Source organism: Punica granatum, chromosome 5 (assembly GCF_007655135.1).
Source record: "Punica granatum isolate Tunisia-2019 chromosome 5, ASM765513v2, whole genome shotgun sequence".
Classification (NCBI taxonomy): domain Eukaryota; kingdom Viridiplantae; phylum Streptophyta; class Magnoliopsida; order Myrtales; family Lythraceae; genus Punica; species Punica granatum.
The window spans coordinates 23323394-23335076 of NC_045131.1; the positions used below are offsets into that span (position 1 = coordinate 23323394).

At 40.8% G+C, this 11683-nt stretch overlaps 1 protein-coding gene across 1 annotated transcript; it reads right to left on the reverse strand.

The window, feature by feature from the left end:
- Window positions 1-268: 268 nt before the first annotated feature.
- LOC116209387 (3-oxoacyl-[acyl-carrier-protein] synthase, mitochondrial) lies at window positions 269-6582 on the reverse strand. Its single transcript, XM_031543014.1, has 15 exons — window positions 6058-6582; window positions 4395-4543; window positions 3988-4217; window positions 3614-3721; window positions 3453-3524; window positions 3228-3314; window positions 2676-2827; window positions 2212-2292; window positions 2031-2064; window positions 1869-1935; window positions 1704-1780; window positions 1463-1523; window positions 1281-1363; window positions 1038-1109; window positions 269-912 (listed from the first exon to the last, which is right to left on the reverse strand). Exons 2-15 carry the CDS (start codon window positions 4525-4527, stop codon window positions 742-744), a joined length of 1428 nt encoding a protein of 475 aa, XP_031398874.1. The 5' UTR covers window positions 4528-4543; window positions 6058-6582; the 3' UTR covers window positions 269-741.
- Window positions 6583-11683: the final 5101 nt, after the last annotated feature.

Here is an 11683-nt window from a genome sequence, read left to right on the forward strand (position 1 = left end):
ACCACCGGTAATTTGGCTACAAGACCATTCCCTTGTCTTACGAAAGCCGAGCCTTGGTCAACCTCACCAAGATACTCCCTTCTGGCGATCTTGTCCATCCGTACCGTTTCCAAGAAAGCATCGACATCGATGTCTCAAGATGAATCAAAACTCAGTCAGACTCAGACATACTGCCAAAGGAGCAATGCCATCAGCAACAGTCAGTTTCTTTTCATCACGCTTTTTTTGAGTACGAGGGAAACGGGGAGAAAGAGACTGCATTCGCAAGTTTTCAACATAATTACACGCACTTACTTTGTTCTTTTTTCAAGTGGCATAAAAAGTTGCAGTCTCATTCCCAGAAATGTAGCCTTTCTTTTCCAGAAAAGCCGAATCAGATAAGTAAAAATGTCCCAAATTATGAATAAAAGAATCGTACCTACATGTCGATTCCACTGACTATTTTCTCAGCAGAAACATCTTAAAAACACGAAATGGCTACAAGTCTTCTGAGTTCAAAAGCCCCTCCTCTAACGGGCTCGCATATCTGTACGTGTAAGGCATGAAGGCTTTACCAGCTTCTCGTAGCTCCTCATCATCACATCCAGCAACAGATATGCAAGTCGAAAACTGATTAATGGAATCACAAAAGAAAAAATGGGGAGAGATGACACTGAATTCTCCTCCAGATCTTGTTCGCGAGAGCTGTACCCATGTCTTTCTCGGCTCTGAGTGACATTTTCCAGAACTCTGAAAACTGGTTTAATTTTGTGGAGGCGAAGTGAATAGAAGGGACGTATTCGTCCCTCCAAAGCCAAAAGAGTTCGACAATGCCGCTCCTATTGGCATCTCTCTTGAAGCAGTCAAAGGCATGAACCTATCACTAAACACAGGGTCCGGTCTCATGAGGTTAAGTGTCAAAGGCGCAACTCCCTGCAAAAGTCATTTCACAAAACAGTTCAATAGTTTTCAGGAATAGGGTCATCTGACTTCGAGAACTCCTTTATTTCACCTTTAGAAAAGTTAAAGTAGGGGAAGAAATTCTCAAACTCACTCACGTTTTTTATGGCCAGAACTGCAAAAATGGCTTCCACAGCTCCAGCTGCTCCGAGGAGATGGCCAATTGCCCCCTGAACTTGTCATGCCATTCCAGAAAAGATCAGTCCAGACCAAATCTTCCCAAAAACAAATATCTCGATGATTTAATGAACTCTTTTTATGATATGTATAGTTACAGAGAAATTCATGCTCATCAGTGACAAAAGATATTCTTTAATTACAAGTAATGCAATGCTGTTAACCTTGGTGGAGGAGAGACCGAGAGCACCCGATATTGCATGGTCAGAGAACAGTGTTTTGATTGCTTTCGCTTCAATCGCGTCACCTGGATAAAATGTTTCAAAATCTCGCAAGTTATCATATACTTCTAATGAAACAGACATTCATACCAGAACCCATTAAGCCGCACGTGAAAGTTGATTACCCAAAGTAGTAGATGTAGCATGGGCATTTACATAATCCACCTGATCAGGATGAAGATTTGACTGCACAGAACAATAATTCAAACAGATAATAAAAAAACGCTGGTCATGGTGATTCAGAAGGAAAGAGAAACGAAAAGCAAGAAATGGGGTGAAACAGAGTAAGATCCCCATTTCAATAATAAATGTGGCAAAAACTATTAAAAGAACATCAACCAAGAAAAGATCGGATCATAGAAATACCTGCTTCAATGCACGAGTCATTGCTAAAATGGCACCCTTTCCATCGGTGTGAGGCTGGGTTATATGATATGCATCACCTAAGAAAGACTAATAACAGATTAGAAATATAACAAAAGCATAAGGTTGCAGAAAGTCTAATTCATTCTCTCTTTTGACAGATGTTACCAGACATTCCATAGCCGCGAAATTCAGCATACATCTTAGCTCCACGCTTTCTTGCATGCTCAAGTTCCTAAGAAACACAGTAATTCAGTTAGAAGAAAGCAGAAGCATAACACAAGAAAAGTAAGTAAAGGTCCCCGATAAAACAAGATAGGTATGACTCACCTCCAACACTAAGACGCCTGAACCTTCACCTATTCTGTATTTTGGAAAAGACATTAGCTTGCAAGAGAATGATAAGATAGAATATGCAGTCACACAAAATCTAAAACAGACATGATAAGCTAGAATATGCATTCACAGAAAATCTAAAACAGACAGTTTTCTAGTAGGTGATTTCACTCACACAAACCCATCTCGATCTGCATCAAAAGGCCGTGAAGCTTCCTGTGGGCAAGAATTATACTTTGTAGTCAGAGCCCTCGACCTGCAATTCATTATCGTGAGTTCTGGGTGAAAAATTAACTGAAATAAAATATAAATTAAATTACGATAAGGTAACACCCAAGTTCCAACAAAAAATAAAAAAAATTACGATAAGGTAACACCCAAGTTCCAACAAAGTTAAAAACTTTGTGTATGCTATGTAGCCAAAAGAAATTCCTAGAAACATTTACTAGTAAAAGGGGGAAGAAGTGGACAGGCCTAGGAAAACATGTCTCATTCTCTGCATTAATCCTCTTTCAGTCACTACTCTGATCCCCTTCATCTTCATGCGAGCTTTTTCTATGAATAAGAGGAATCAAAAGACCAATACTCCGAAGCAGAGATCGGACATGTACAACTTACTACGATCTATCAAAAATCTACCTGCAAAATCCTGCAATAGATAAGGCATCTATGCTAGATTCTGTGCCTCCAGCAACCATGACATCTGCATCTCCAAATTGAATCATCCTTGCAGCATCACCTATTGAATGAGCCCCTGTTGCACAAGCTGTCACTGCAGCATGGTTGGGTCCCTGAATACAAGAGAAAGAATCGACTGCACAAGTCTACTTAACTGGTAAAAAACACACTTTAGTTGAAGAATATATCTCTGAACCAATCTTATAATAACTCCATTGAACTTATCCATTTTCCAGGAAGAGTGACCAGCTCGGTTATATCTCCACTCACATGGTTGTAACTACCTATCTCAAATTCATATTTTCCTGATGTTCTTATTAGGATATAAATATTGGCTATTTCCTATCCAAAGAGATTTTTTTCCTTTGTTGATCACGAACAAATAGACCGCCCCAAGAATGACATGATTGTACCAATACTAAGATTAAGAGGTCAAGCAGAGACTTAATCAACAAATGGTGTAGAATATAAGTGTGTTGGATGTCAACAAAAATGGCCCTTCAGAATACACACCTGGAAACCATATTTCATGCTCACATGACCAGAGGCCATATTTATTAATATCCGTGGAATGAAGAATGGACTAAGCCGACGAAGTCTCTGAAATTAGAAAAGAAACTCGTCAGTCATCATAGATACAACTGTCTCTAAAATCTAAAGTCATAAGATATCTCATCAACGCCTGAGTGGAAGATAAATGATGCTTCACCAAGACAGAAAGTGAGAAACAAAGCAAACCTTTGCACAAATCATCTGAGCAGCATCTAGCACATCGCTGATGCTTCCAGTTCCCCCACCAATGGAGACGCCCTGGTGTTCTTCAAATAAAATAGCATATATCACCAAAGAATTTATAAAGCAAATGAACTCAGTTTACCGTATGAGTAATGAACAAGTACCGTCATTTCTCTCTGTTCAGGTTCAGTGGGTGCCCAGTTTGCATCTTTCAGAGCTTCATCAGCTGCACAGAGTGCATAAGCTATAAACCTTGCAATAGCACGGTGCTCCTAAAAGATGCAATTAAAGGGACAAGCGAAAAGTATGTCAGATGTTATATATAAATCTCACTTAAGATATAAATGGGAAGCTTATCATTTTCTCTTTTTCTCAAATATCAGAACTCTACCAGGAAGGGAAAAATATCAGAAATTTAAATAAGAATCAGAAAATTCTGTCTTCTAAATGGTAGCGATATGCCAAAAATAACAAGCAAATAACAGGGAACTTAATACTGGAAGCACAAGCGCGAATCAATCATGCCAAAGAGGCTTACTTTAGGATTAAGCCACAAATCTTCATTAAATTCTCCAGGATTGACACCGCTGGGCACTGTTGCAGCGACTTTTGAGGTCAGCTGCTCAAACACATACAACTGAGTATCTCTATCAAAAGCATCCATCTTCAAGTCTTCAGGGGATATTGCTCTTATTGCACATTTCCCCTGTATGAGTTGCTTCCATGTGGTCTCCACCCCACAGCCCAGTGGAGTCACCACACCTAACCCTTCAACCCACCAACACAGATTTGAGCAATGAAAGATTCAACGAGACCTTAGCAGTGAGAATGAACACAACTTGGACTAACTCAGCTATTCATGATCAAAGCTAGCAGCCCAAATGGCGGATTATACACTGAAAGTAATGCAGAGCAAGTACAGTAATGATATGGCTGTATAGTTACCGGTAACAACGACCCTGCGAGGAGCAACAGTCGGAGGCGAATTGAGACATCCTCTAGAAGAAGATGAAGATAGATGCCGAAAGCATCGGAAGGGAGACGGAGAGAGAAGTTTTCTCCATGGACGAAACACCATAGCTGCTTCTTCCTCTCTGCAATGAAACTTAATAATCATCAGTTGCGGCCTCTTGCCTTGTCAGACTATCCAAGCAATTTTTAAAATATATATGTCTCGATGAACTTGACATTTTCTTGCCTTCTACAGACATTGCCTTAAGTTCTAGCTCACGTATCAAAAACTGTGTGCTTACTACTAATACACATAGAAGTTCTCAGTTGTAATATTAACTCTTTCTTTCCATGTCAGTAACTTGTAACGCAAGAGAAAGGCTGACATCATTCTCAACAGCTGAGAGTTTGTGGCCAAGAAGGTAGCAAAGTGTTTGGATGGTAGCCAACACTTGACTTCCCATGGTGGGGAAGGAAGGTGGACAGTTTGATAGGACAATGTCGACATTCTTTGATGTAGAAGAAAAGGATAGAAAAGCAAATGGTTGAAAAAGACTGATTGCTAGGGAATCAATAGAAAGTGCAGCAGGAGATTCCTAAGCAAGATGTATAATGGTTCTCTGAGTCAACTCTCCAAGACATTTTCATATGTTTCTGTTACGTGTATGGAGTTGTTATAAGACTGATCTAGACTTATATTATCCAACTAAAGGTTTCTGTGGCTTACCAGTCAAGTATACTTCAATATTCATCATTTCCTTCTATTCAAGGACCCAACTGTCTGTGCTGCAGGAACAGCTTATGCAACAGCGACTCTCGCTCAATAGGTGATACTACAAGATTGATGCAAAATTTGGGGATACAAATGTCATGATCACTGGAGACAGAGAACCTAGTATGGATGCTTTATCTATTGCAGATTTTGCAGACAGATGCTTGGTTAATTAAATTATGTTGTGTGTGTCCTAACTTCTTGGAATTTCATTTCTCTTATTCAAAGACTAATCTTGCATAAAGATGGAGGGGAATCAGTGTAGTGATTAGAGGGGGACTCATGTACTGAATGAGACATGAATTTTCCTTGGCATATACCCTTTCTTTCCCTTTCCTCTTTTATATTTATGTGCGTACGAAATTGTGGGAGCACAGCGTAGATAAAGTTCTTAACTTTATTGGGACATGAGTATTACTTTCTCTTTAGTGGATTTTACATTTCATTTTGATTAATTTTTCACAGAGAAGTTACGTGATTTTTCGATTATAGATGTTCTTGACATAAACAATGTGACAAAACAATCATGTTATCTCTTTTAACTTTGTCCTGACCACAAGATTTTGCAAACAATCATCCTCTTTGTCCCGACCACAAGATTTTGCCCGGCTCTATATGCAAACAATCATCCTCTTTGAGACACTGCATCGAACACCACACAGACTTGTCGAAAAATACAGAATTTCACTATCAGAGCAGAGAATAAGGACCAGGAAAACGACTACATTGAAGAGCAACATCAGCAACGGATGAAATCATTATGCACTAATTAGCAACATCGACCAAGTAGAGCTCGAAAGTGATATTTAATCACGCTGTCGGTGATGGGCCTCAATCATGATCATACCCAATGACACAAAACCCGTTACTTAAGCAGAGATATACCGTGACTGCTGACCAGGTTCTTAGTGCGCTGAGTAGGCCTCTATCTCCGTACAATGGAAGCTCAGATGAGAAGGGGCCTGAACGAACTGAGGCCGGTCGAATTTGATGATGATTTTGAGGAGGACACCTTGTCGGGGCTGAGAGAGAAACTATCCCGTAAAGGGAGGGCCTTGTGGGAAGAAGCTGTGAAGAGTTGGAACAAATCCGGGGGAAAGAGTGTTGCTAAATTTATACCGTCCCCTATTTCATATGTCACTACGGGTCGAACCAAAATGGGGGATTTCACTTAGTCGATTCTCCAGGGAAGTGGGAGAGAGAGACTGAGAAGGGTTAGAGCACGACTGGGGGGAGAGAGAGAGACAGAGAGGTCGTCAAGGGGCAGTGCACGACTGGCGACTTCGTCGGACGGACGGTGATGTAGAGGCCGAAGGGAAGCGAGAACGGGCTGCTGCTCGGAAAGCTCTCCCGTCGCCGACCAAGGAGACTGGGGAGAAGCCCACCAACGGGGAGATTTTATGAGACAAAACTCACAATTTGCTCACTGAAAGATTCAATTTTTGAAACTAAGTCCCTGAAAGATATTTGTTACACAAATTGAACACGGCATGTGCATCGTTTAGACAATTTAGTCCTTCCGTTCGCAATCACAATTGGTCCCTCATAAAAATTGCTGATATGGCCCGTTATCTAGTGACATGGAACGTTAAGTTCCACGTGGGCATACTTTTTCCCGAAATACCTGAATAAAGAAGACACCCACTTCTCATTCTGCTTTCCTCAACCCCCAAAATGAAATCAAGAACCCTAAAACCCAAATAATCTCCATTGTTATCCTCTCATCCCATCTCATCCTCCATCCGTTCCATCAACTCCAAACAAAAATGAAAAAAACAAACAGTAACCCATCTCTATCCATCTTTCGATCCGTACCTATCATCCATCTATGAGAAGCAAGACAATGGGAGGTGAAGGAAGCCATGCTAGAGGGAAGCAACAACTCCATAGAACATCATTGATGGTGGAGAAAAGCTACACTGCTTCCTCAGTTGGAGAGTCGATAAATCTATGTGGATGTGGAAGGAGAGTTTTGATGCAAACATCAATGAAAGAGCAAAGTTATGGTAGGCGATTTCTTGGATGTCCTTTGTGGAAGAGGAAGGACCTTAGTTGTAATTACTTCTGATGGGTTGATGATGATGAGTAGATTGAAGGGCAACAAGCTTCAAGGTTGCCAAATGGAGCTTCATTTCAATCACCTAAACAGCTAGCAAAAGATGAACAAGATAAGAAGAAGTTGATGAGGAAGGAGAAGAAGAAAATTCAATTGTATAAGCAGCAAATAAGAATGTTGCAAATTGCTTGTGTTACCTTGGCTTTGATCATTGTTTTGGTATTGGTTGGTGTTTGTGGTAGAGTCTGGTAGTTTTAAGGTGTATGAAGCTATCAAGAGAGGGAATAGTATAGTGGTGCACCTCTCATCTGGTGACCAAGAGATCTCAGGTTCAATACCCAGTGAGACTACCCGTGCTCCTTTATTATATATTTAGGATTTCTATTTCAATGCACTAGCCTCATGAGCCTCCATTGTAACCGAAAAAAAAGGTGTATGAAGCTGTTTTATTTAAGTAGAAGCGTGACCAAAATGCTTATGTTATGTGTAAAATGCCTACTTTTATGTAAGAATTGAATTTGTCCTTAACTTACAAATGTACAATGTGCCTACTTCTTTGTATAACTTTTGTTTCCAAACTTCATATATCGAAAAGGGAAAGAGCAAAGAACATAGTTCCATTACCATAACTTCATCTATTACAACTGCATTCAACACAAAAAGACATCATATGAACATCTTTACCAATATCAGTCATTTTTCATCTACAATCCCACATCACAATCAAAATTAATATTCCTATGGTGTCCATATCACCATGCATTTACTACACCATTACCATATCAATAAAATGAACTTGGTGTCCATCACCATACCACCATGAGATCACAAACATAGTACCAAATCAACAAAATGAATATTGGTGTCTATATCACCATTACATCATTAAAAGACTACCATATCAACAAAATAACTTCCCACATGTCGGCACCCAATTTCGGTCCATTGGCTCTAGGGGAGCAAAATCGTCATTTTTTTTTCAATTTATTACCTTTTTTTTTAAAAAAATTAATAAATAATAATAATAAATAAATAAATAAATAAGAAAGAAGAAAAAAAAAAGAAAGCAGAAAAGAAAAGAAAAAAAAATCTTGGGCAGGGCCGGGCAGCGTTGACCGGCTGCCCGTGACCCGCTGGCCTTAATTTTAAAAAAAAAAAAAAAAAAGAGATTCGGGCAGGCTAGGCAGGGGCCGGGCAGCGCTCGCCGGCTGCCCGCGATCCCCGGCCAACCCAGAACCCCAATATCGCGATTTCCGCGATTTTCGGCCAAATCAGCCGAAATCTTAACGGAAAAGGGGATGGAATTGCAATTAAATGGACAGAAATATAATTCGGATAGGGAGAAAGACGACCCAACAAGAAAAAAACGAAAATTTTGCTCTCGATTGGACCGATTAGGAGATCGATTGACTTCGGGAAACCCTCGCTGGAAACCGCGATAATTCCCCCGATTTCGACTGATTAAGTGCCGGTGAGGTCCCGATCGACCACGGCGGAGTGACGGCGGTGCCCAGAGCTATCTCCTGCATCCATTCCGGCCGTCGTCGCGGCGTCCAGGGGCGAGAACCGCCGCCCCCAGCCTCGTCGCCGCCGCTGCCCCGATCCCGGCCGCCCTTTGGCTAACGGGCCTCGGCCTAGTTCGTTCTTTTTTCGCAGGCCCAACCCAATCCCAGCCAAGCCCAACTTCCCCAGTCCGGCCCAGCGCTCTTCCGGGCGGTTTCTCCTTCGGGCGGGCAATCCGATCCGACCCGATTGTCCGGCGATTTATTTTTATTTACAGAGAAGCCCCTCAACTTTTCGGATTATGTAAATTCTCGACTTAGTGACATGATTAGGGCTCATTTCCTGAATATTATTGCTTGCTTGATGGATATAATGTGAAATGAGCATTCTTGGGTCGCGTGGGTGATTGGATTTGTCCCGAACTCGATTTTACGAACTTTCTATTTTGTCACATTTCAGTCCAGGGGAAGTATTTTATTTTTTAAGATCTGCCCCGAATTTCAAAATTATTTTCAATCAAGCCTCGGTCATTTTTATTATTTTCCAATCTGCCCTGGGATTTTTCAGAATTTTTCTAAGCATCCCAAAGAATTTTTCAAGTTGTTTCAGTTTAGTCCCGGGGCCATTTTTCACCCTTTTTAGATCTGTCTCGAATTTCAAAAATTCTTTTCAATAAAGTCCCAGTCATTTTACTATTTTCCAATCAATCCTGGAATTCCTAGAATTTTTCAAGAATCCCTAGGAACTTTTCGAGTTGTTTCAGTTTAGTCCTGGGGCCATTTTGTTTGTTTTCAGATCTGTCCCGATTTTCAAATTCATTTCAAATAAGTCATAGGACATTTTCAGTATTTTTTTACACAGTCCCTATTTTTTTAGAATTTTCAGATCAGTCCCCAATTTTTTAGAATTTTCATATCAGTCCCCAATTTTTTTCAGAATTTTCAAATCAGTCCCTGATCTTTTAAAATCGTTCAATTCAGTCCCCTGGACATTTTCTAAAAATATCCGGCCCTTTTCTACTTGGATCACCCACCGACCATGCATGTGCCCCATTTAAATATTTTATTTTTGTAATTATGTGATCATGTCGAAAATTAGAGTTTATTGGGCGGTCAACTAATGACTATCTTGACGGCTCGAAATCCGTAGACTAAAAGCATTCGGTAAAATTCCAATTAACCTAAAAATTCCACATACGGGATAATCGGGACGTTAACTTTGGCTAAATTAAATCACTTGATTTCTTTAAATGGATTGCACGAATTGATTAATAATTTGTAATCGCGTCGACAGCTCAAGGACTGTTAGTCATGTCCTTTTCAAAATTCACAATTTCAAAAGCACCGAGATACGTACAACGTAATCTTGATTTTCATGCACACACATATTTACCGATTCAAGGGCATCATTACCGGTTCTTGTTCTGCCGTAAACCTAGAGTAGGTTTGTGCATAGAATTGGTCAAAACATGGGAAAACAAATTAATCACAAACTCGGCTTAAATCAAACATGGGCAATAGTCAATTAAAGGGTTAGGTTTTTGGGTTTTAGGTGAAAATACTTTTAATCTGTAAAAGCCATATTGTCACGATACAGAATAATCTAAAAAATAATCCACTCATTCGAGACTTGACTATGGACATCATGTCTTTGAGGTCCATTAAATGATGTCGAATGCTACATACCCTATCCATCATCCTATTTGTTTGTTTTAGGGTAGGATTTGTATGCCAAGATACCCCGGATAATAATTGATTAATTCACGTAAATTCGGCAATAACAAAATCTCATTGTTTGTTTATTTGCGCTTACTTGTTACATTTTTACACTTATTTGTTATGCAGGTCGAGCCCGATCCTTTAGGATACGATTCACTGGGTCCAATGCCCCCATACACCGAGTGCGCATTTAATTTAATTTCCGGTCCTTTCCAAAATCATACGGTGAGCATGAGTGAAATAACGGCCGAACGCGAACCGACCGGGATTCAGTCATTGTAATTTATCTTTTATTTGAGAGAACAATGTAAGGGTTTTATGATGCATATTTATTCATGTAATAATCCCGGTCGGAGAGTGGACAGTTTAAGTGTCTATTCTAATTTACGGTGTCAAAACGCGTAAGATGAGCGGAACTTAATTAAGCGGTAATTAAATAAAAATGGCAAGCCTAGACAAGCTAGAGTACCGATAGGGCATGCGAGATATAGGCTCGCATGTAACAGAACTCCCAAATTCGGAACCTCGGTTTTCGCAGACCATATGCCTTAGCAATTAGGTGTACCCCGTACCCCTAGACCCGGGCAACTCACTGGCCCTTGACCTTCGGGTCGTAAATAGGTAGTGGCGACTCATTCTCACGTGCGTCCGTCGCGTGTCCCTAGGAAGGTGGACACTCCCAAGCCGCGTTGCATTTAGGCGCGCACATGCATGCCCCGACGAGACGAAATTCGGGTGCGCACAGCTTGACGACTCCACTGGGGACACTTAGAGGGTTCAGGCTCGTTCTCGCTTGCTTTGTTTGTTTGTTTATTTATCGCTTTCTGTAATTTCCCGCTTATCTACTTTATGCACTTTCATTTATGCATTCGCATTGCATATCATGATAACTCTAGGTACCTATGGGTTGCATCCCACGACCGGAAATAGGAGCATAGGTTAGATAGGGGTTCGAAGTAGGGGTACGGCGCGCAGTTCGACTGTCGCTTAGGCCTTGAAAAGAATCCCGCTCGATTTCAAGGAATTGACACCCTTGAGTCAGGGGCCCCCATCCTTAGGTAGCACGGTCCTTGTAGTGCCGAAACCATGCATACTACAGGAACTCCATGCCATCTTCCAACCCGACTTCAGTAACAGTCCATCGAGTCGGCCTGCGCGCCATTTGAGTCCTTTTCTGTTTTTGAGAGAGATGTATGTTGTATACATTAAGCCGTAGGCATTTATTTTCTGTACC

Coding starts and splice junctions, on each gene's coding strand:
- LOC116209387 (XM_031543014.1), bottom strand. CDS start 4,527: ATGGTGTTTCGTCCATGGAGAAAACTTCTCTCTCCGTCTCCCTTCCGA. Junction 3,315..3,452: donor CTCAGATGATTTGTGCAAAG/GTTTGCTTTGTT, acceptor TTCTAATTTCAG/AGACTTCGTCGGCTTAGTCC. Junction 2,828..3,227: donor GCATGAAATATGGTTTCCAG/GTGTGTATTCTG, acceptor TCTTGTATTCAG/GGACCCAACCATGCTGCAGT.